The following is a 25,376-nucleotide window of genomic DNA, read 5'->3' as shown; positions in this document are numbered from 1 at the left end:
CTTGCAGAATAAAGTTCAGACTCTTCTGGTTAGCATTCAAAGCATTTGAGAGGTGGGAGAATCACTCGAACCTGGGAGGCGGAGGTTGCAGTGAGCCAAGATTGCACCACTGCACTCCAGCTTGGGAGACAGAGCAAGACCCTGTTTCAAAAAAAAAAAAAAGTAGCCCAGGGGTTGCTTGATGACTTGTGCTACAGAACAAAAATAAAAAGAAGTAGCCCAACGTGGACTTTTTTTTCCCACTAATTGGTGCTACCAAAAGCATTCAAGAAATATTACCCCAAAATAAAGTCATGTTCTCTATACATGACTATAAAAGCCATTCTTGAAGGGGTTTTGGGTTTAAACCTTGGCTCTACCACTAACCCTTTGTGAGTCCCTAGACAAGTTTATTGACCTCCCAGGCCTCTAGATATTTCACACACTTACACAATGAAGACAAAATAATCTTTAAAATTTCAAAACAATAAATATATAAACATAGGATAAAGAAAACAATAGGCTGGGTGTGGTGGCTCACGCCTGTAATCCCAGCACTTTGAGAGGCCGAGGCAGGAGGATCACAAGGTCAGGAGATCGAGACAACCCTGGCAAACACGGTGAAACCCCGTCTCTACTAAAAATACAAAAAAATTAGCAGGGCGTGGTGGCGGGCACCTGTAGTCCCAGCTGCTCGGGAGGCTGAGGCAGGAGAATGGCATGAGCCCGGGAGGCGGAGGCTGCAGTGAGCCGAGATCGCGCCACTGCACTCCAGCCTGGGCAACAGAGCGAGACTCCGTCTCAAAAAAAAAAAAAAAAAAAAAAAAAAAAAAAAAAAAAACAATAAGTTTCAAAAAAAAAGTATATAAACATAGGATAAAGAAAAAGCAAACTGAAAGATATTTATACTAATAGTAAGTAGATTCCATCAATTCCTGTCAATTGCTTCTTTTCTTCCTCTTCTTAACATGTATGAGATAATTGGACATGTTCCACCAAGATCACAAAACCACCAGAGTTAAGCACAGGCAGGAGTGAGGAAAGGCACAATATGAGGAAGACTGCTGCAATTGGAAAGAAGGATGGATACAAGAAGTCTTAAAACAGAATATAAGGAGACTGACAAGTTAGTTACTAGTCAATTACTAGTTACTGTTACTAGTTCTGTCCACCAGTAACTAGAATATGAGTTGCAAACAATGGCATGAGAAATATACTATGGGAACCAAAAAGGAGTGATTCATTCCCAGGACTGGTGGGATGGGGCCAGAGAATGGAGGGAGAAAGGCAACACTTGGAATGGAACTTAAAAGTTAAATCCAATTTCAATTGCAAGTGGAGAGAATGGGTACTTCAAACTAAAAACAAAAACACAAAAAACTAATGTGAACAGATGTTGAAACAAAAAATACCCTTTTTTTCTGGGAGAAGGGTTAGTTGGAGAGAGATACGATAATAAAGAGAGCATATAGAAATACATGTAGTAGAAAAGGCAGTTTGAGACCAAATGGTGGAAGACTTTGAATGCTAAACAGAAGAGTCTGAACTTTATTCTGTGAGCCGTGGGACACTACTAAAAGTTTAAGAAGGAGAGACATATCTGATCTGTGCTATCCTTGATGGCAACATGAAAGGTGAGTGGAAGAGAGAGGAACTAACTTGGAACAGGGAGAGTAGTAAGTGGCTATTACGAAGATACAGGTGAGGGCCAGATGCAGTGGCTGACACCTGTAATCCCAGCACTTTGGGAGGCCAAGGCAGGCGGATCACGAGGTCAGGAGATTGAGACCATCCTGGCTAACATGGTGAAACCCCGTCTCCACTAAAAATACAAAAAATTAGCTGGGTGTGGTGGCGGGCGCCTGTAGTCCTAGCTACTCGTGAGGCTGAGGCAGGAGAATCACTTGAACCCGGGAGGCGGAGGTTGCAGTGAGCTAAGATCGCACCACTGCACTCCAGCCTGGGCGACAGAGCAAGACTCCATTTCAAAAAAATAAATAAATAAAAGATACAGGTGAAAGAGGTTGAGGCCTGAACCAACACAGTGGGCATGAAAAAGAAAAAACAGTGGGTACTTTTACCTATTGCTAATAGCTTTTTATTTATTATTTTAATAGTATTACATTCATACCATTCAAAATTCAGAAGGTAGCAAAGAATATACAGTAAAAAGTCTTCCTCCTACTTCTGTTCCCACTCAATTCCCCACCCCAGAGGCAATCGATTTCTTATGTATCCTTCTAAAGATGTTTTATGCATAAACGAGTAAATTATGTATATGTTAATATATATACACCTAAATATATGTGTGTATATATGAAATTCTTATCCATTTCTTTTTATATAAATGATAGCATACTATTTATACTGTCCTATACATCTTGCTTTTGTCAAATTCAGTCCTTTTGAAAAGAAACTTAGCAATATACAGGTACTACACACAAGTATACATTATATATAATCATAAAAACGCTCAAATCCTTTGACAAGGAGGGCCTGACTCCTATGAAAAATTAAAAAGAAGGAAAAACTAAACACAAAATACAAAGTAAGAAAATACTAGGTCAGGCACAGTGGCTCACGCCTGTAATCCCAGCACTTTGGGAGGCCAAGATGGGCAGATCATCTGAGGTCAGGAGTTCGAGACTAGCCTGGCCAATATGGTGAAACCCCATCTCTATTAAAAATACAAAAATTGGCCAGCCACAGTGGCTCACGCCTGTAATCCCAGCACTTTGGGAGGCCGAGGTGGACAGATCACCTGAGGTCAGGAGTTCAAGACCAGCCTGACCAACACGGAGAAACCCTGTCTCTACTAAAAATACAAAATTAGCCGAGTGTAGTGGTGCATGCCTGTAATCCCAGATACTTGGAAGCCTGAGGCAGGCGAATCGCTTGAACACGGGAGGTGGAGGTTGCAGTGAGTCGAGATTGCACCAATGCATTCCAGCCTGGGCAACAAGAGTGAAGCTCTGTCTCAAAATAATAATACTAATTAGCTGGGCGTGGTGACAGGTGCCTGTAATCCCAGCTACTCAGGAGGCTGAGACGAGAATCTCTTGAACCCGGGAGGCAGAAGTTGCAGTGAGCCGAGATTGCACCAAAGCACTCCAGCCTGGGCAACAAGAGCAGAACTCCATCTCAAACTTAAAAAAAGAAAATACTAGAGATGGGATTATGGTGATCTTTGTTCTCTCTTCACAAGTGCTTGTGTTGCTTCTTTGTTTCATTAACAGATAACAAAAGGGGCGAGCACATGAAAACATTTCAGAGATTTTGTATTAACAAAATTTGGCAACAATTGTTCTTTTTGCCACACAGGTGTCTATTCTCTAATATCTGAATTTGACCTCCAGGACTACAACCACTAAATAGAAAACATAAACACACAATAAAAGTGCTCTGCATGTATGGCATCTACTTCATAGAATACTATGCAGCTATAAAAAAAAGGCTGAAATCATGTCCTTTGCAGCAACGTGGATGCAGCTGGAGGCCACTATCCTAAGCAGAATTAACGCAGAAACAGAAAACCAAGTATCACCTGTTCTCATTTAAAAGCGGGAACTAAATATTGGGTATGAGGCAGGAGAATAGGGTCTGGAGGCCGTTTCACACCAACTTCCTAGAACTAAATTGAAAGGATAACCCTAACTTTCCACACCTAAGTAACAAAAGTACCAGAGGCTACTCCCTTTACAAACCCCTACCTTTTCTGCACGGCAGATTGGAAATTGGCTGTTCACAACCAATCAGACTGACTGCAGTCAGTTTGCATATAAGTACAACTTCGTAACTTCATAACTTTCCTTTAGCCTCTGATTGGTTGCTTTCTGCAGCCAATCAGATGTTTGCACAGGAGTGTGTCCTTTACAACTTCACTTCAGGCTCTGATTGGTTGCAAAAAGCAACCTATCAGACCGATCGTGGGCCACCACTTCATTTACATGAGGTAAGCACCAAGTGGCCAATGGGAAACCTCTAGGAAGTATTTGGACCTGAGAAGATTCTGTATCCAGGCCCTTAATCCGCTGCTCATTGGCTCCCACACTGTGGAGTGTACTTTCATTTTCAATAAATTCCTGCTTTCGTTCTTTCGTTGCTTCATTCTTTCCTTGCTTTGCTGGGCGTTTTGTCCAATTCTTTGTTAAAATGCCAAGAACCTGGAGAACTTGCAGTCAAGACCCTCTACCTGTAACAGGTACACATGGACATAAAGACAGGAACAATAGATACTGGGGACTATTAGAGTGGGGAGAGAGAGAAAGGGCAGGGGGCGAACAGATTCCTGTTTGGTACCATGTTCACTATCTGGATGACAGGATCAACAGAAGCCCAAACCTCAGCATCACACAATATACCTTTGTAAGAAACCTGCACATGGACCTCTTGAACCCAAAATTTAAAAAATTTTTAAGTATACTGTATGTATGGAATTGCCAAGATGTCAACATTCTTGACTTTAAAACTATCAGGAAATAGAGCAGCCTTAGCACAAAGCACAAAGGACACAGAGGCTAACAAAGAAAACAAATGCTTTAGTTGACATGTACTGAAATAGGCTGTGCCAGTATCCGGGGTTATAAATGATGCCAAAGAACCACTTACCCTGAGGTATTTTGCCAGTGTTTTCTCCAGCTCTCCTAGTCTATTTTAACTTAATTTTAACTGAAAGATAGAGTGTACAGCTTAGAGGAAAAAAGTCTTCTCCCATCCATAAGGAGTCAGTACTTGACTTCTACAGGAGACAGTTAACTAATTAACTCATTAAATTAGAGACAATTACTTGGCAATGTCTGTAAGCCTGTTGCCTGAACAGCAGAACCAAAGAGGGAGTTTATATCTGAAACTAGAATCTGTCTATCCACAGTCAAAAATGCTAAAATATTTTAGGTATTATGCTAATAAAGCTGGTACCTCAAAAATTGGTGATATATTTAAATCAGGCGTCTGGGTTTTGTTTTTTTTTGGGAAACAGGGTCTCTTTCTGTCACCCAGGCTGGAGTGCAGTGGCAGGATCACGGCCCACAGAAGACCTCGACCTCCCAGACTCAAGTGATCCTCCCACCTCAGCCTCCTGAGTAGCTGGGACCACAGGTATGTGCCACCATGCTCAGCTAAGTTTTTCAATTTTTATTTTTTTGTAAAGATGGGGTCCCACTAGGTTGCCCCACACACACACACATACACACTTAGTATATCAAGCAATTTAATAGTTTCATAATATAACTTTCATTTTGTTCCTGTCTTTTCAAAGGATGAACTAAAATGACTTTAGATGAAATTACCCAAGTATGCCTATACTCCAAGTAACTTTAGAGTTCATCATTTGCCATTTCAAAGATATCTCTTAAGCAGTTGTATTCCCTCTTGGGCAAGAAGTCAAGGACACATGGAAGACATTGACATAAAGTAGTTGACAGTATCTGAAATAGCTGGTCCATTTTCTTTATTAAACTTTTTCCAAGCCCAACTCAAGTATCTGAAATGTGAAAGAACATACAGCTTTGACATTTCCAGAAATACCTAAATTTACATTGAGTATAGTTAGCATGTGCTTGAGAAAGCCTTAGCATTCTAAAGCTTGAGAAATAAAATAGATCTTATGAGAGATTAGAATCCTTACACATTTAATCAAAATTATTGTCTATAAAAGATGGCAGGGTTTCATATACAGATGTGTATCATAATTACACTGAACTACCTCTAGCTCCAAATGAGAAGATCATGCCATTTAAAAATGTTTTGCCTACCAAGCCAACAGATCAACATACCAAGGCTTCAACTGACTGTAATAAACTGGATAGCAGTAACTCCTTTGCAACTTACCAAATTTAACCTTATGTGACCTTTAGGATGTATGCAACTGGCTGGGCGCAGCGGCTCACACCTGTAATCCCAGCACTTTGGGAGGCCGAGGTGGGTGGATCACAAGCTCAGGAGTTTGAGATCAGCCTGGCCAACATGGCAAAACCCCATCTCTACTAAAAATACAAAAATTAGCCAGGTCTGGTGGTGGGCGCCTGTAATCCCAGCTACTCAAGAGGCTGAGGCGGAGGTTGCAGTGAGCCGAGATCCTGCCACTGCACTCCAGCCTGGGGGACCAGAAGAAGACTCTGTCCCGGGGGGGGATGGGGGGGCAGAAAAAGGATGTATGCAACCTATATTATTATATTAACTACACATTACAAAGACTGACACACAACCCTAAATTTCCACTAAGAAAAAAAGGTTAACTTAAAATTCAATGATTTCAATGAGTATAAAGCCCAAATACTCTAAATGATACCAATTACTTGTTTAAATAGTTTGAGTTCATAAACAGATCCTTTGATGTTTTATACCTCTAAAAGATATTCCAGAGACTATAAAGAAAAATTCTGATGCGTTAGGACTAGAAAACTGGTTACTTTTAAAAAATTATATGGTATATCAAGATTAAGGATTTTTCAAGTATGCACACCAAAACTAAGGCAATATATCTAGAAACACTGCTTTTTAAGCCAAAAATCTGCTAAGATCAAATCTTTCAGGTTATTTTGGATTGATTTTGAAACTGTGTGCCAGCCACTATGCCTGGTGCCCAGTACTGGGGATGCAGAGATCAACAAGACACAGTGCCTGTTGTCAAGTAGCTCAGAGATGATGGCATGATGGACACTAAAACTGGGTCAGAAAACTTGGGTTCTAAACTCCTGTGCCATTAACTCGAGAATTTTTGGGTAAAACATGCAGATTCTTGGAGCCTCTTCTTTAACAAGGGTTTGCAGAAAAACTGCTGTCCCATTGTGAGGCAAAAATGACACCTTGAACACCAAAGTACTTCAAAATTGTAAAATATAATTTGAAATAGTTACTGTAAAATGCTTAGAAACAGAAAAGCATAGGATCTCAATTTCCCTCCTTGCTTAGTGAATTTTTCTGCTTTCGCCCAAACATGAAGAAATTACTGTTCTAACCTTTCATCTCTCTCCAAGCCAAAGTTTCCCTGGGTTGGCTGCCAGTATTCCTGGGCTTACCATGAGATCAGTCCTGACTGGTCTAGGCAGCTTTATCTCTGTCTAACCAACATGTGGCTGTAATATGAGTCAAAACAAACTGTTCCTCCATGACTTTGTTCCAACTGAGATGAACTGACATTTTCAGATCTTAACATCCTTTTAATTTCAGTAACTCAAATGACAATGTCATGAAGCTTAGTAACTACAGATATTTCATAGAGCATTTCCCACAAAGAAAAATGAATTATTTGAACAATAAAAGAAGACGATATGTACCAAAGCAAGAACTGAGCATATGAAGATAGTTCTCTTACTGTCCTTCACTATTACGGCTCTTACTTCCAACGGAAGCCAAATTTAGTAGGGAATGCATGCCCTTTTACTACACAAGCACTCTGTGTAAGGAGCAAAGACCATAGCAGATCTGACACACAAACCCTGTTAAACAGTACAATGTGTAATTTGCCTTATCTTATTATGTGAGTTCAATTAGAATAAAAGAGCATTCTATCATAAATATTTTATAAGAAAAAAATTATTTTAAACACATATGGCCACTTGGACTTTTTAACAACTTTATTAAGCCATATTAATGTTTTAAAACAGGGATTTTAATTAGTAATGTAAAAATTTTCCGATGTTACTAAAATCAACTACCTGAGCGTTAGGGAAAAGCAGTTGTATATATCTAATTTTGATTAAAACTTTCAGTTGCATATTTTGGATAAACTAGAAACAAAACATTTTACTGATTTTGCTAAAAAAAAATTCTTCAGTGCTCTGCTTTCCTAACTCAGATTGCTTCCACGAATACTATGTGCTTATTTTTGTTGTTGTTTTAATATATTTTCACTGTCCACTATAGTAAGCCCTACTGTCAGCTACTGAATTATGCAATTTCTAACACAGCAGGGAGGTCAAGACCCTTATTAATCACTGAAATCAACTGAAGCTACCATAATAAAGAAGATCTACCAACACAATTTTCCACTCAAAATAACCAAAAACCTTGGAAATAAAATAATGACCCAAAGAACCCAATAACTGGAACTAGAATGCTTCCCAGGGCAGATTAAGTTGACTAATTAATTTGCATCATTTCTTAAATAAATACGTTCGTCTCTTGGTCTATGTAACCATGGGAACATACAAGGAGCATATATATGTATAAGCTTGGGCAAATCATGTCATTTTGACAATGAAGGTGCTGCTCCTAGGGGGATGGAATGCCTCAATGTTGATAAGCCTTGATTAAATACCAAGATTTTTACCAAAGAGAAATAAGGACCTTTAACATAGTAGGGTGCAGAAAGTATTAAAGGATCTAAGAAACAGATCAACCAAATGCAATGTATGAACCTAGCCTGGATTCTGTTTTTAACAAAAGCTACTTAAAAATCTATGAAACAATCAGAGAACTTCAACACTCAAAAGAAATTGATGATAAGACATTTTTTAGGTGTGATAATGGTATTATGATTTGGTTGGTTTTTCAGAGTCCTTATCTTTTGGAGATACATACTGAACTATTTATGGATACTGCAAGATGATGTCTGAGAACTGCTTCAAAATAAGCCAGTGTGGCTGTAATACAGATGAAGCAAGGTTAGCCATGATAATTGGTGACACTGGAATGACAGATAGTTGGTGATTCATTATACTGTTTTCTCTTTTTTTTTTTTTTTTTGTATGATTTTAAAGAATATTAATTCAGTTAGAATTACAACAAACCTTTTTTAAAAAAATTTCAAATCATATTTTATTTTTTTGAAATGGAGTCTCCCTCTGTCACCCAGGCAGACCTCAGCTCACTGCAACCTCCACCTCCCAGGTTCAAGTGATTCTCCTGCCTCAGTCTCCCTAGTAGCTGGGATTACTGGCATGCGCCACCACACTAATTTTTGTATTTTTAGCAGAGACGGGGTTTTACCATGTTGGCCAGGCTGGCCTCGAACTCCTGACCTCAAGTGAGCCACCCACCTCGGCCTTCAAAAGTGCTGGGATTACAGGCATGAGCCACCACACCAGGCTCATATCAATTCATATTTTAGATCCAGAGGGTACATGTGTAGGTACATGTCCCATCAGCCAGAGAGTCTGCACAGTTCCCAATAGTTTTTCCACCCTATTCCCCTCCCTCCTTTCTCCCTCTAATCATCTATGGTATCTATCTATCATTATTCTATTTTCTCTAGATTTGTGTATGTTTGAAATTTTTCATAACAAAGTTTTTCAAAAGGCTACAGAAAAATAATTAAACAATTCTTTACACACTAACATACCTGTATCTCCAAATAATAATAAGTTAATAAGGCAAATTGCATTAAAATATATAAAGCAAGGCTCTTCCGTTTATTGTATATCCTTGAACAAGTTACTTAACCTTTCTGGGGCTTAGTTTCCTCATCTGTAAAATGGGAATACTAATAGTACCTACCTTATAGAGTTGTTCTGAGGATTAAATATGATGATTTACATAAAACACTTAAAATAGTGCCTGATACATAACAGTGACACAGTAAGCATTAGCTATTATTGTTTATGTTTTTTAAAACCACAAAACCCCATATTTTCTTTCTGTTGTTGTTGTTGGTGTTGTTGAGACGGAATCTCACTCAGCCACCCAGGCTGTAGTGGAGTGGTATGATCTCAGCTCACTGCAACCACCATCTCCCAGGTTCAAGCGATTCTCCTGTCTCAGCCTCCCCAGTAGCTGGGATTACAGGCACCCGCCATCATGCCCAGCTAATTTTTGCATTTTAGTAGAGACGGGGTTTCACCATGTTGGCCAGGCTGGTCTTGAACTCCTAACCTCAGGTGATCCATCCGCCTCAGTCTCCCGAAGTGCTAGGATTACAGGCGTGAGCCATCGCGCCCGGCCAAAATTCCATATTTTCTATGTAAATGTATGGGGAAAGATCAGAAAGAAACACGACGAAGAACAGTGGTTACCTCTTAGGTGGCAGGGAATTATTGGCTTTTGGGGTAGAGCTCAGGAAGGACTTCAAGCCTTCAGCTTTATACAGAATGTTCTATTTAAAAACAAAACAAAACAAAATATATTAATGTAGGGATGTGTAATTTAAGTAACTCTAGGCTATGAGTCCTTTAAAAACAGGGATGTCTTATTCATCTTCATACCTCTAGCACCTTGCACAGTACCTGGCTCTTTGTAGGACAATCAACAGCAATCTGTGTTGAATAGAGCTACTGAAAATAATCAGCCATGGGATGGGAGAGGTAGCGTGAGGACAGAAAAGAAGATGGGGAGAGGAAGATCACCATAAGAAAAAGACTAGAAAGAAGACTGAGAGGTATCTGAAGAAAAAATGAGGTGAGGATACATTTCTTCTTCAGGGGTCCTAATTTTGGTTATTTTTTCTCATTTCACTGAAGGCATTTTTGCAGATAGTATGACAGCTGCACTGGAATGTTCTAGAAAGCTACCAAATACAGCAGTGTTGACTTGGAGGCACAGAATCTCTTGCCATCTCTGTCTCCCAGCCTCCCTGAGTCACCCCTAGGCTTCCAGGTGAATGGATAGGATTTTAATCTGGGGATGCTCCATATGGCAAAGCCTGTTTGAGAATGAAGCTAGCACAACAGAAACCAAAACTAAGAGATGAGAGGTACATGATCCCTGGTGATAGCAGTTAAGCTCCTGATCCACTCATGGCTAGAGCCAATACATTCGAGGCCTACGCATGTTTAACCAAAATTCCTGTCACTGAAGACTGAAATAGTACTGACTAACATCTTTTCCAAATGTGTGTTTCTTCCAGTTCTAGAAACCCAGTGCTGGCCATAGTAATGGTTTCCGTGGAAGATGCTTTCAGAAATTTCCACAATACTAACAGAAATCTGCACAGAACAGGGAGGTGGTGAATTTAAAAAAGAAAAGAAAGTTACGCACAAAAAATAATATGTATTTCAAGTCTGTGTCTTGGGATTTCAGAGCCTATGGTTGGACTGTTACTCTTTTTCATGTCCAGACTGAGCAAATGAAGTTTCAGAAGAAAACGTCAAACATCTTCCATGGTCTCTCGGGTCTCCCAGCCTTAGACTGTGACTATACAACATCTTAGAACCTCATAGACTTGGGAGAAATAGGTATTTGTCAATAACTTCAGATGGATGTCTCAAGAATGTAAGTAATTAACTGATTATATGTACATAATCATAAATACATATTAACATCTTAGTCTCTTGACTAGGTCCAGCACAGTCATCTGGAGAAGACAAAGGACTCAGATCTTACTCAAGAAACAAACAAAACACCCTAATCTCAACTTAGAAGAGAAGGAAAGAGACAAGGAACTAAGCTTTACTTGGTTCTGCATAGTTTACATATTATTTTATTTAATCTTTAGAACATCTCTATGTGCTAGGTGTAGTAATCCCTTCTTAGACAGATGAGAAAACAGGCTCCAAAAGTAAACACCTGAGGCCAAAAGGTTTCAAATGAGGATTCAAACCCAGGTTAGACTACAAATCCCATGTATGCTCCAGGTACATTCTGCTGCCTCCTGGATGAAAAGGAGTTTCGGGAGGGGGGAGGGATTGCATTGGGAGTTACACATGATATAAATGATGAACTGATGGGTGCTGACTAGTTGATGGGTGCAGCACACCAACATGGCACAAGTATACATATGTAACAAACCTGCACATTATGCACATGTACCCTAGAACTTAAAGTATAATAAAAAAAAAAAAAAAAGAAAAGGAGTTTCATCCAGCTCAAGATGTTCTAGGAACTCTTATAGACGGGAGGACATTACATTGAAAGAATCAGCCGGGCGCAGTGGCTCAAACCTGTAATCTCAGCACTTTGGGAGGCCGAAGCAGGAGTATCACCTGAGGTCAGGAGTTTGAGACCAGCCTGGCCAACATGGTGAAACCTCATCTCTACTAAAAATACAAAAATTAGCCAGGCATGGTGGCGGGCACCTGTAATCCCAGCTACGTGGGAGGCTGAGGCAGGAGAATTGCTTGAACCTGGGAGGTGAAGGTTGCAGTGAGCCGAGATCACACCATTGCACTCCAGCCTGGGCGACAGAGCAAGACTCTGTCTCAAATAAATAAATAAATAAAATAAAATAAATTTGAAGAATCACTGTCTACTCAAAGCAGTCATCCATAAACAAGCACAGAAATGTATAAGAAACAGTTTTTATTGCAGTATGATCTATTTAAACTGTAAATGTAATCATTCCACTCACAAAGTGAACAACCTTCAGTGGTTTTCATGCTGGTGTCAGAAAAAAATCAAAAGTTTTCTTTATGGTCTACACAAGGCCCTGCTGGATGTGGCTCCTTCTGCCTCAGCTCTCACTGGTCATTCCTTTCTGTTTGTTGAACACATCAAACCCTTTTCTATATCTAAGCTTTGTACGTGCGAGCCCTCTGGAATTTCCTCCACCACTTCACCCTCATTCCCTCTTAGCTCTTAATATTGCCTCCTAAGGGCCCTTCACTGACCACTCTCTTGAAAAATGATTTTAAAAACGATGGCCCTTCTCATCATTCTGTTTATTTCCTTGCACGTGTCACAATCTGTAGTAAGCTTTTATTTTTTCTTTTTTTTAAGAGATAGGGTCTTACTCTATCACCCAGGCTCAAGTGCAGTAGCATGACCCTAGCCACACTGTAACCTCAGACTCCTGGGCTCACATGATCTTCCTTCCTCAGCCTTCCTAGTAGCTAGGACTACAAGCATATGCCACCACACCTGGCTAATTTTTTTTCTTATTTTATTTTATTTTATTTTGTAGAGACAGAATCTCACTTTGTTGGCCAGGCTGGTCTCAAACTGCTGGCCTCAAGTGATCCTCCTGCCTCAGGCTCCCAAAGAGGTGGGATTACAGGAATGAGCCAGTGTGCCCACCCAATCTGTGGGCCTGTTTTTTTTTCTTCCCGAGATTGAGTCTTCCTCTGTCGCCCAGGCTGGAGTGCAGTGGCACAATCTCAGCTCACTGCAACCTCCACCTCCCGGGTTCAAGCAATTCTCCTGCCTCAGCCTCCTGAGTAGCTGGGATTACAGGTGCCCGCCACCATGCCCAGCTAAGTTTTGTATTTTTAGTAGAGACAGGGTTTCACCTTGTTGGCCAGGCTGGTCTTGAACTCCTGACCTCGTGGTCTGCTCTGTGGGCTTTTTTTATTGTCTACCTCACCCATAGAATGTTAGGTTCTAGACTGGGCATGGTGGCTCTCATCTGTAATCCCAGCACTTTGGGAGGTCGAAGCAAGTGGATCACCTGAGGTCACGAGTTTGAGACCAGCCTGGCCAACATGATGATACCCCATCTCTACTAAAAATACAAAAACAAAATTAGCCAGATGTGGTGGTACACACCTATAATCCCAGCTACTCAGGAGGCTGAGGCAGGAGAATCACTTACTTGAACCTGGGATGCAGTTGTTGCAGTGAGCTGAGATTGCACCATTGCACTCCAGCCTGGGCAACAAGAGCAAAACTCTGTCCCCCACCAAAAAGAAAAGAAAGAATGTGAGGTTCTACCTTCACTGAAGTCCTTTGTATTGTCCTTACCCTCACTAAGCAGCTCTATATTATCTCTATAAAGGTAGAACCTAGTAAAGTGCTTAGCCTGGTACATAGTAGGCAATTAAAAGTGTATTGATTGGCCAGGCACGGTGGCTCACACCTGTAATCCCAGCACTTTGGGAGGCTGAGGCAGGCGGATCACGAGGTCAGGAGATTGAGACCATCCTGGCTAACACGGTGAAACCCCGTCTCTACTAACAATACAAAAAAAGGGCCGGGCGCGGTGGCTCAAGCCTGTAATCCCAGCACTTTGGGAGGCCGAGACGGGCAGATCACGAGGTCAGGAGATCGAGACCATCCTGGCTAACACCGTGAAACCCCGTCTCTACTAAAAAATACAAAAAACTAGCCGGGCGAGGTGGCGGGCGCCTGTAGTCCCAGCTACTCGGGAGGCTGAGGCAGGAGAATGGCGTAAACCCGGGAGGCGGAGCTTGCAGTGAGCTGAGATCCGGCCACTGCACTCCAGCCTGGGTGACAGAGCAAGACTCCGTCTCAAAAAAAAAAAAAAAAAAAATATATATATATATATATATATATGTATATATATATATACAAAAAATTAGCTGGCCGTAGTGGCAGGCACCTGTAGTCCCAGCTACTCAGGAGGCTGAGGCAGGAGAATGGCGTGAACCCGGGAGGCAGAGCTGGCAATGAGCTGAGACTGAGCCACTGCACTCCAGCCTGGGTGACAGAGCAAGCCACTGCACTCCAGCCTGGGTGACAGCGAGATTCCATCTCAAAAAAAAAAAAAAAAAAAAAAGAAAAAGTGTATTGATTGGTAGTAGAACATCACATGGCATTTAATAACACTAATTTTCATATCTTTTCAATTATTTTTGAATCCTTCTGCTTGATTCAAGGACAAAGTCTCACCATCCTGCTAGTCTGCCTTTAATGCCTAATACTGTTTGTTTTTTTAACGAGAACGCTATATAGTTTATGGTAAATACTTTCTAAAGTATTTAGAAAAGGCTGGGCATGGTGGCTCATGCCTGTAATCCCAGCACTTTGGGAGGCTGAGGCAGGTGGATCACCTGAGGTCAGGAGTTCGAGACCAGCCTGACCCAGATGGTGAAACCCCCGTCTCTACTAAAAACACAAAAATTAGCTAGGCATGTGCCTATAATCCCAGCTACTCAGGAAGCTGAGGCGCGAGAATTGCTTGAACCCGGGAGGCAGAGGTTGCAGTGAGCCAAGATCACGCCACTGCACTCCAGCCTGGCAACACAGTAAGACTCTGTCTCAATCAATCAATCAATCAATAGGTTATCATATTCAAGTTCCATATTTCTGAGAACTGGTGAAGACCCTCAATTATAATAACATGGTTAATGAAACTGTAGATCCTTTTCTGTGTGTCTCATACTGGGTTTATTCAATCCAAATTATGCTGGGAAATCCTCTTCTAGCTTCAGGCTCTGAATTGCTAGATTCTTCCTTTTTAAATTACTCACTTGCTCAAGGCTTAATACATACACATTGAGACTATTTTTATTTTCCTCTTTATTCTTCCCCCAAGTTAACAACCTAATATTTATCCTCTCATACCTTTCTCAGTCTCAGTGTTCATTAAATCATACACAAACATATTATACGTAAACATAACACACAACATATATAAAATGACTTTGTTTTACAAATCAGAATCATGCTATATATACTTATTTCCATCTTTCTCACTTAATAGTACATTGAAAATTTTCTCTAAATTGGTGGTCTAGGCCTAACTCATCCTTTTTAGTATCTGCATAACTTACACGGTATGGTTATTCCATAAGTCTTCTATCACTCCTCTTTAATATAATAGCTTTTTTTTTTTTTTTGAGACAGTCTCACTCTGTCACCCAGGCTGAAATGCAGTGGTGCAATCATAGCTCACTGCAGCCTCAACCTCCCAGGCTTAGGTGACCCTCCCACCTCAGTCTCCCAAGTAACTGGGACTATAGGCTCATGCCACCACACCCAGCTAGGTTTTTGTATTTTTTGTAGAGATGGGGTTTTGCCATGTTGCCCAGGTTTTGTTTTTTTTTTTTTTTTTTTTTTTTTTTGAGGAAAAACTCAGTGCTGCAGTTAACCTTGTACGTATATATTCTTTTTTTTTTTTTTTTTTTCCTGAGACGGAGCCTCCCTCTGTCACCCAGGCTGGAGTGCAGCGGCGCGATCTCGGCTCACTGCAACCTCAGCCTCCCAGGTTCACACCATTCTCCTGCCTCAGTCTCCTGAGTAACTGGGACTACAGACGCCCGCCACCATGCCCAGCTAATTTTTTTGTATTTTTAGTAGGGACAGGGTTTCACTACTGTTAACCAGGATCGTCTCGATCTCCTGACCTCGTGATCCATATGCCTTGGCCTCCCAAAGTGCTGGGATTACAGGCGTGAGCCACTGCGTCTGGCCCTATAGTCATATATATATATATATATATATTTTTTTTTTTTTTTTTTTTTTTTTTTTTTTTGAGACGGAGTCTCGCTCTGTCACCCAGGCTGGAGTGCTGTGGCCGGATCTCAGCTCACTGCAAGCTCCGCCTCCCGGGTTTACGCCATTCTCCTGCCTCAGCCTCCCGAGTAGCTGGGACTACAGGCGCCCGCCACCTCGCCCGGCTAGTTTTTTGTATTTTTTAGTAGAGACGGGGTTTCACCGTGTTAGCCAGGATGGTCTCGATCTCCTGACCTCGTGATCCACCCGTCTCGGCCTCCCAAAGTGCTGGGATTACAGGCTTGAGCCACCGTGCCCGGCTAGTCTTATATTTTTACAAATATTTTTATTTCTCTGGGATAAATAATCCAAAAGAAAATACCATTGTTTGTTCAAATGATATTTTCTTTTTATTTTAAACCACTGCCAGATTGCTTTTCAGAGTCTTTGTTTCCACAAATACTGTATCACCCTTTAATACTTGATAATCTTATTGTTACTCTAATATTGTGGTACACCTTCCACACTTTTGGAAACACAGCCCTAATGTATATTTCAACAAAGAGTAAGGGTCTCCTGCTAAAAGCCCTGCTTTATTGCCTTCTCAGCCCCAGCCTACTGCCAAAAATAAATAAAATACATAAACTATTTGAATAAAAGAACGTATCTTTCCATTAAAAAGTAATACGTTATTGTAAAAACTCTAAGGAGGAATCGCTCCTTGCTTTACATTAACAGTATCTTCTCCTCTTTATTCTCTAACTTAAAATAAGACAGGAAAAAAGCACATTTTCATAATTTTGTATGGGATACGATCTTCATTGTTACACTGGTGATAATGAAAAAAGAACAAAATTAAAATAATATTTGAGGTCTACATTTCAGTAAATTTTTGATCTGGCAAATATAGTTGCAGTCTTAACATATATTGCCTTTATCATACAATATACCAGCAAACCAAAGAAGCCTATTAACTAAAAGGAGAGAAATTTAAAAATAATTCATTTAAATGTTTTTGATAAATCTGCTTTGCCACAAGGGACAGACAAAATTAACTCTTCATTTAGAAATTTGTCAGACATAACAAACGGCCTGTGATGTTCCTGCTGTCCCACCTCACCTCCTTCTTCACTGCTTCTATTGTCTCCTTTTGCTACTGTATACTGCTGATGTAGCTAAATTGGATCAATGACAGTGTGTGGGTGAGAGAGGTTAAAAGAAGAAAGGGATAAATCAAAAAATGACAGTTGTAAGGGTGGTAATGGTAAAATCTTAGCTTGAACCGGTTGTAAAATTACAGCACAGCCTAACACATAAGAATTCATTTGTTGTACTCCAATTTCATGAACTTAGCAGAGTGAAGGTGGGCAGAAAAAGGCAGAATCTTAGTGCATATTGTTGTTGTTGATGTTTTTTAACTAATAGAAACATAGCTCATCAAAACTTGAGAAGTAATGAACACCACAGGAAAAATGAACCTATTTCCCTATATTCAAAATAATAATGCTTTACTCTTATAAAGCCCTGCTTATGAACTCTCGCACCAATTCTCATATAATTTCACTAAACATAGATATATAGATAAGTCAGTTGCCAGTTTCTTTCTTTTTTTCCCTTTTTTTTTTTTTTTTGTTGAGACAAAGTCTTGCTCTGTCACCCATGCTGGAGTGGGTGATAACTCATTACAACCTCGAACTTCTGGGCTCAAGTGATCCTCTCATCTCAGCTTCCAGAGCAGCTAGGACTACAGGCATGTACCACCACACCCAGTTAAATTTTTATATATATATACTTCTTTTTTTTTTTTCTTTTTGTAGCCATGGAATCTCGCTTTGTCGCCCAGGCTGGTCTTGAACTCCTGGCTTCAAGTGATCCTCCGACCTCAGCCTCCCAAAGCACTGGGATTACAGGTATGAGCTGCTGCACCCATCTGATATACCAGTACTTTCAAATAAGAATATATACATATGCATTTTTTAATTTTTTTTTTTTTTGAGACAGTGAGTCTCGCTCTGTCACCCAGGCTGGAGTGCAGTGGCACAATTTTGGCTCACTGCAACCTCCCTTCCTGGGTTCAAGCAATTCTCCTGCCTCAGCTTCTCTAGTAGCTGGGATTACAGGCGTGTGCCACCACACCTGGTAATTTTTTATATTTTTTACAGAGACAGGTTTTCACCATGTTGCCCAGGCTGGTCTCGAACTCCTGACCTCAAGTGATCCAACTGCCTCAGCTTCCCAAAGTGCTGGGATTACAGGTGTGAGGCACCGCACCCGGCCATTTTATTGTTTTACAAATGACTTTTGACCCATGACTCTAACGAAATATTCTTATTTGAAAGTAGGAATTTTTATTGACTGTTTGTGAACTTAGACAGTTAATGCCACAGATCTATATTTTACAAAGAGTTTTCAACTGTATTCTAAAATTTAAAATTACATCTCTTTATAGTCTTTACGTAGTTCAAATAATTCTAAACTCAAGTGACCCCAAAATCCTCCCCAAACTAAATCATAGTAATAACAGAATAATCTAAATTTTAACCTTTAATTACACCCTTTTTGTGAAACTGCTACTTTAAAGTTTCATGGGACCATTCTCCCTATTTCTCCTCCTCCTCCTTCCCACTTCAATTGGAGATATCACTTTTAAATCAGCCCCTGATCCTCTGCCTTGCTTTATATTTAATCCTTTTAACTACAAGGAATTCATCTACCACCTGCACAAATTTGTATCTGTCCAAATCCAACTTTAACTTAGTGAGATACATTTGTTTAGAAACCAAACTAACCCCACCCCTCAAAAAAATTATCCAAATAGATGCCTTATCAGTTAACATCTATCCTAAAACTGACAGGTTCACTACTTCTTCCCTTACTTCCACATTTAATACCAAATTTGACAGATTCTTCCCTTACAAGTTGCTGGTACTGTCCTTGCTTTTCATTTCCCCAGTCATCAGCCACTGTAGGTCATTAATTCTCACAAGTATTATTTCAATAGCCTCTCAGCTGATCACCTAACCTACTTCCAATCTCTTCATACTTTATCCAACATATACAAAAAGCTGCCACAATTCACCACTTTAATTTGCCTACTTGGAAACCCACAGTGGCTCCCTACTGTTTCAAATCCAAATTCCTTGGCTAACTATTCCAGACAGTTACAGGGCAAAGAAACTTTTAAAATTTCATCACCTAAGTAACCAGATTTTTTAAAATTTCTTAACAAACACACTGCCATTATCCCCTGACATACCTCTGTCTTTCAAATGTCACCCCATTTCAATATCCTACCAGTAGTATAATGTAAGGGGTTAAGGGTATGGGCTCTGGAATTGATTTGAATCTGGGCTCTACCACATAGTCTGAATTAACTGACATTAATTTAACCTCATCTATATAACAAGGATATTAAACCTGCTTCATAAAGTTGTTACGAAAACTAAAGTATCCTTAAAGCACTAGGCCAATCTCAAGCACACTCTAAATGATCAATAAATATTAGCCATTGTCAATATTATTACACAGCCACTACGATGTAGGAAGCCAATCTGATTGCTCTACCACAGGTTAGTCTTTTGCCTTCACTATTCTTGATTCCCTCAACCACAGACCATTGGAGATGGAATGGGCCTCAGAGAGCAGCTAGTCCAATCACTTGTCCATCAGCATTTAGGTCTTGGCTCTATTCTCTCTCTTGATATTTGACTTGGTGTCTGCTACTGAACAGTATTTGAAGGGGTGGCCTGCCCCTCCACACTTGTGGGCGTTTCTCGTTAGGTGGAACGAGAGGCTTGAGAAAAGAAATGAGACACAGAGACAAAGTATAGAGAAAGAAAAAGTGGGCCCAGGGGACTGGCGCTCAGCATACAGAGGACCCACACCCGCACCGGTCTCTGAGTTCCCTCAGTATTTATTGATCATTATCTTTACCATCTTAGAAAAAGGGAAGTGGCAGGATAATAAGATCATTATAGGGAGAAGGTCAGCAGTAAGACATATGAATAAAGATCTCTGTGACATAAGTTTAAGGAAAAGTGCTGTGCCTTGATATGCATATGTAAACATCTCCATAAACCTTTTTAGTGCATAAAGAGCAGCATTGCGCTAGCAAATCCCACCTTTCGCCCTAAGGTGGTTTTCTCCTTTCTCAGTAAACAGAACATACAATTGGGTTTTACACCGAGATGTTCCATTGCCCAGGGATGGGCAGGAGACAGACACTTTTCTCTATCTCAACTGCCAAGAGGCCTTCTTTCCTCTTATACTAGTCCTTCTCAGCACAGACCCTTCACGGGTGTCAGGCTGGGGGACGCTCAGGTATTTCCCTTCCCACGAGGCCATATTTCAGACTATCACATGAGAGGAAACCTTGGACAATACCTAGCTTTCCTAGGCAGAGGTCCCTGTGACCTTTGGCAGTGTACGTGTCCCTGGGTACTTGAGATTAAGAGAATGGTGATGCTTTTCACAAGTATACTGCCTTCAGGCACTTGTTTAACAAAGCACATCCTGCACAGCCCCAAATCCCTTAAACCTTGAGTCACCACAGCACATGTCTCTTGCAAGGACAAGGTTGGGGGTAGGGTCACAGATTAACAGCATCTCAAATACAGAACAAAATGGAGTCTCTTATGTCTACTTCTTTCTATACAGACATAGTAACAGTCTGGTATCTTTCTTTTCCCCACAGTATTGTATTGAATAAAAGTGCATGGTACACAGCAAATAACCCTTTGTAAATACTGGTTGGGTAAATATGTTAAGTGCTAAAGAAATACATGGTTAGCATGTATTTTTGTCTTCTATTATAGCTAAAATATTAATCAACTATATGCATCTATAAAACTGTTTCTAAACAGTACTGCAAAGTTTCAAATAACTCTAGTTTGAAGTATTCAAGCCAGGAATAAACATCTTTTACTTAGTAACTATCCTCAAATTGATCCAACTAGCAATACTGTATTGTGTGTGTGTGTGTGTGTGTGTGTGTGTGTGTGTGTGTACGTGAGAGAGAGAGAGAGAGGGCGAGAGCGAGAGAGAAACAAGGTCTTGCTCTGTTGCCCAGGCTGGAGTGCAGTGGTATGATCTTGGCTTACTGCAAACTCCGCCTCCCAGGATCAAGCAATCCTCCTACCTCAGCCACCTGAGTAGCTGGGACCACAGGTGGATGCCACCAGGCTTGGTGCCAATTTTTAAAATTTTTTGCAGAGATGAGGTCTCACTATATTGCTCAGGTTGGTCTTGAACTCCTGGGCTCAAGGGATCCTCTGGCCTTACCCTCCCAAAGTGCTGAGATTACAGGTGTGAGCCACTGCACTCAGCCTATATTGTTATCTTTCTTGCTGTGTTAGACCTTTCTGAAGGTGAGTATTTACATTCTATCGCTCTCTTATCTATCAATAATGCTTGGGTCAATGTTTCATACTTAGTGCTAAATAAGCAGTTACAAATTCCACAAATTTTCAATATAAAAATAAAGGCATCATCAAAATAATGTGTAAAAAGATAATAATATGTAAAACAGTAAATGAAAAGCTGATTTAAAAGTTGTCAAAGAAGCAGCAGAGGTTGCAGTGAGCCAAGATTGTGCCACTGCACTCCAGCCTGGGTGCCGTCTCAAAAAATCAACAATGAAAACACACACAAGGTCGGGCACGGTGGCTCACACCTGTAATCCCAGGACACTTTGGGAGGCCAAGGCAGGTGCATCACGAGGTCAGGAGATCAAGACCACCCTGGCTAACACGGTGAAACCCCGTCTCTACTAAAAATACAAAAAATTAGCCTCGTGTGATGGCACATGCCTGTAGTCCCAGCTACTAGGGAGGCTGAGGCAAGAGAATTGCTTGAACCCCGGAGGTGGAAGTTGCAGTGAGCCGAGATCACGCCACTGCATGCCAACCTGGGTGACAGAGCAAGACTCCATCTCAAAAAATTTTTAAAAAGTTGTTAAAGAGCTAGGGACAGTCCTGGCCATTCTCCTCATACCTCTAACCCATCTCTACCCCCACTCAAAAACAAAAAACAAATCCATACAGAATCACAGTACTTTTTTTCCCACAGAATTTTTAAAGCTAGAAAGCCCTCAATTCCCATTCCCTTATGTACCACTGAGTCCCATATGAGAAGCTGAAACTCTGGAAGGCCATATGATTAGCCTAAGCATACAACAGCCAGATAAATGCAGGGCTGGGAATTAACTCCGTATTCCTAGGCAGTACTCAGATACCTAGACAGTATTCTTTTCACTACATCATGCAGCATTTCAACTGATTTCTTCCACATCTACTTAGTGTAGAATATAAAATTAACTATATCACATGAACTCTTCACAAATTGAGTGTAATCACATGGTATGGTGAATACTGATATATTTTTGGCTATTTTCAACAATGCTTGCGAGGAATAAAGTCTTCAAATCATAAATGGACCATTTCTGTCATTATAATTACTTCTGTTCTGGAAAAAAATGCTTCCCTTCTCAGATTTTATAACCTTTAAGATTCCTATTTTCACAAATTATTTTTCATAAACTACACATACGTATGGTCAACTATGCAGCGTCTTCCCCAACAATAGCTTAAGCAAACCACATGTCTCAAAAACGTCATCTATTCCAGGCTCATCAGCATATGTTAGAATCTATTCCTAATATAGAATCAGACTTTTGGAATGGGAAGGAACCTTGGAGATCACCTCTCATTTCACAGAGGAAAATAATACCCAGCAGGGACCTGCCCAAGGTCAAAGTGTCTTCATAAGAACCTACGTCCAGAATAGAAAGTTCTCAAAAGATTTCAGAGAGAAACGCAGTATTTGGTGAAACACCTTAGCTTGCCTCCCTTTACATCTACTTCTTAAGTACAACTTCCTGCATAGGAAACTTTTGAAATTTAAGAAAAGAAAGCAAAACAAAAAACTAAGCCAACCTTTTTTTTTCTTTTCTTTTCTTTTTAAGTCTACAGCCAAGTCACTGATCCTAAAAGCTTAAAAGTTAAGGTAGACTATTGCAAGAATCTTAAGAGGTAACATTTTGTAACAAAATCCCCAAAGGCTTAAGGATACAATATAAGACACACAAATTAAGAATAGCTATAATATTCTTATCTGTCAAATTACATGAAGGATAGCTCATAAGCAGGAGAACTTCGTAAACATGCAACTTTCAAGGAAGAGAATTTTAGTTATCATAACTATTAACCATACAAGAGTGCCAATACATTTTGAAATTTTATCTTGGTCTCTGTGCTTAAGCTGGAAATTATTTTTTTTAAATACATATCTTAAGTCATGTAAAAAAAAAAAAAAGCAGTAGCTTGAGGAAAACCTTTTACCAACCCTTAATTAAAAGAAGGCCTTTAATCAAAAATTAATAAGAGAAGTATAAGCTATACTGTCCGGTCATGTTTGAAAGAATACATGAAAACTGAACATTCCTCAAAGTTAAGGCATGACTAGGACTAAGGACATGTCTGTTTTTTGTTTTTGCAATGAAAGGCACACTATGCAAGCCAATTTACCTGTAGAAATATGTTTCTTAACTCATGAGGATCCCCTCGCTTAGTTGTCTGCACCTGTAAGCAAAAAAGCCAAAAAAAAAAAAAAAAAAAAAAGCCAGTTAATGCTTCACCAGAGACCACACAATCTCTTCAGATTAGAGTTCACATGGCTAACAATCAATGCTCCTATCTTTTATCATTTAGTTTAAAACAAACTAAAAGCCCTAATTGCTGATAAGAACTGTCAAACTGGATAACTATGACTAGAGGGCAGAAAAACGTGTGAATAGCCTAAGACACAGCAAATCTACCGGACAGCGCTTCCTCCGGACTGGAAAGGGAAGGCAATGAGGATCTTTTACTTGACTCCACATCTACCAGCAACACAGTTGTAACCACCCTTCAAATCAAGAAGCTAACAGGAGTGGATCAACAGGAAAGTTAAATCACCCAAATTAATCACTTGGCCTAGCAGCCTTTCTCCATGAAGAGCAAACCCAACATGTAATTATCTCCGCGTCCCTCTCCCCATCCAACCTAAAATATAAGAGCTGCCACAAATACAAATACTTTCGATACCCTGCAATCTGCTACGCAAAAGCCAACCATTGCCCTGGCCTTGAGGCCCCAAATTACTCAATACTTACTCCCTCCCCCACCGCAATTCACTGATACCCTAGATATCCCCAGCTTTATTCCCCACTTCCTCCCACGCCCTTTCTGATGCCCTCCAACTCCGGGCTCACAATCCCATGCACCTAGGACAGGACATTACTCTTCCTTCACTGACCAGTGTTACCATACAAGCCTCTTCAACTCACAATCCCTCCTCCTTCCCCTCCCCCAGCCGGGCATCCCCTCCTCCGGTCCAAGCCCCGCACAGCTCTCCCCGCAGCGAGCCGGAGCCCCAGGACAAGCTATCTAAGACCTAGGCAATGAATGAAATGGGAAGCAGCGGGGGGCTGCAGGCAGGACGCTCGGAATGTCTCTTATGCAATAAAAGCAGCAGCAGAGAGTTGGAGTCACCTTGACCGCCATGCTGTGCTCGGAAGCCGGGGACGAGCGAGTGAGCGAGCAGGGCCGAGCTGTCAGGGCGCGCGCGCGCCGCCTCCCCGGCCGCGCCCGCCCTCCCTCTCGCCGTCGCCGCGCTCGTCCCTATGCAAATGAACTCGGGACGCGCCGCGTGCGGAGACGGGCCAGGTGTCCAGGTCAGAAAGGCAGCTGGCCTCGGGCCCACCGGCCGGGCGGAGGAGGGGGACGCGCCTCCCACGGGGAGGACAAGCGCGACCCGTGGGATCCTGACGCGCCGCGTGGTTGCCACAGCTAGGTCGCCGCCAGGAAAGCCCCGGGTTTCCTAAGGCCTCTTAGTGGGTGTGGCTTTGGGCACCGACCAGCCAAAGTCGTTTTCCCCAAGGCTTAAAGGAACATTTGGGGCCTATATTGGGCAAGATTTCCACGGATCAAAGAGCACTTCCCATTAATAACAATGAATTAATGACAACTGATGGCAAATACCGACAAAAAAAAAAAAAAGATTGGGAACCACTCACCCTAGGGAAAACCTAAGTAAACATAACTTGAGAAATATGCTTCTAAATTGGCATGGGACGAATACGCTGAATTTATTTTTGCTTTGCGTCCTATTATAACGGCTTATTAGTAGACTCACTCCACTTTCCTAATCACCCAAATCCTGTGTACAATGAGAAAAAACTCCATTTGTCTTTGACAGGGCTGGCAATGAATCGCTTGTCCATACATGAACAGAAAGTAATTCTCCATTCGATTTATAGCCCTATCTAAGAAGTAGAAGTAGTAACTCTATCTGGAACCAAACCCGAGTCTTGCCAATATGACTGTATTAGACTACATATTGATTCAAACTTGTGTGGGTATCCATTATATGCCTGA

General features: G+C 41.0%; 1 protein-coding gene across 4 annotated transcripts in view; it reads right to left on the bottom strand.

Annotated features, from left to right (window-relative positions):
* SLC25A12 (solute carrier family 25 member 12) overlaps positions 1-24,792 on the bottom strand; it is a 112,533-nt gene extending 87,741 nt beyond the window's left edge. For 2 of the 4 annotated variants that reach the window (XM_010377595.2, XM_030916589.1), the window contains exons 1-2: positions 24,492-24,792; positions 23,487-23,540 (exon numbers count right to left, since the gene is read on the bottom strand). In XM_010377595.2, the coding sequence (XP_010375897.1) occupies positions 23,487-23,540; positions 24,492-24,503 (66 nt within the window). In that variant the 5' untranslated portion in view covers positions 24,504-24,792. Of the gene's footprint in view, positions 1-9,932; positions 10,005-23,486; positions 23,541-24,491 lie in introns of those variants that run through there. The other 2 variants (XM_030916591.1, XM_030916590.1) reach the window with 2 other exon arrangements.
* Between the last annotated feature and the right edge of the window lie 584 nt (positions 24,793-25,376).

Source organism: Rhinopithecus roxellana, chromosome 14 (assembly GCF_007565055.1).
Source record: "Rhinopithecus roxellana isolate Shanxi Qingling chromosome 14, ASM756505v1, whole genome shotgun sequence".
NCBI lineage: Eukaryota > Metazoa > Chordata > Mammalia > Primates > Cercopithecidae > Rhinopithecus > Rhinopithecus roxellana.
The sequence above is the reverse complement of the archived record's forward strand: the minus strand, read 5'-3'. Positions and strand labels throughout refer to the sequence as shown.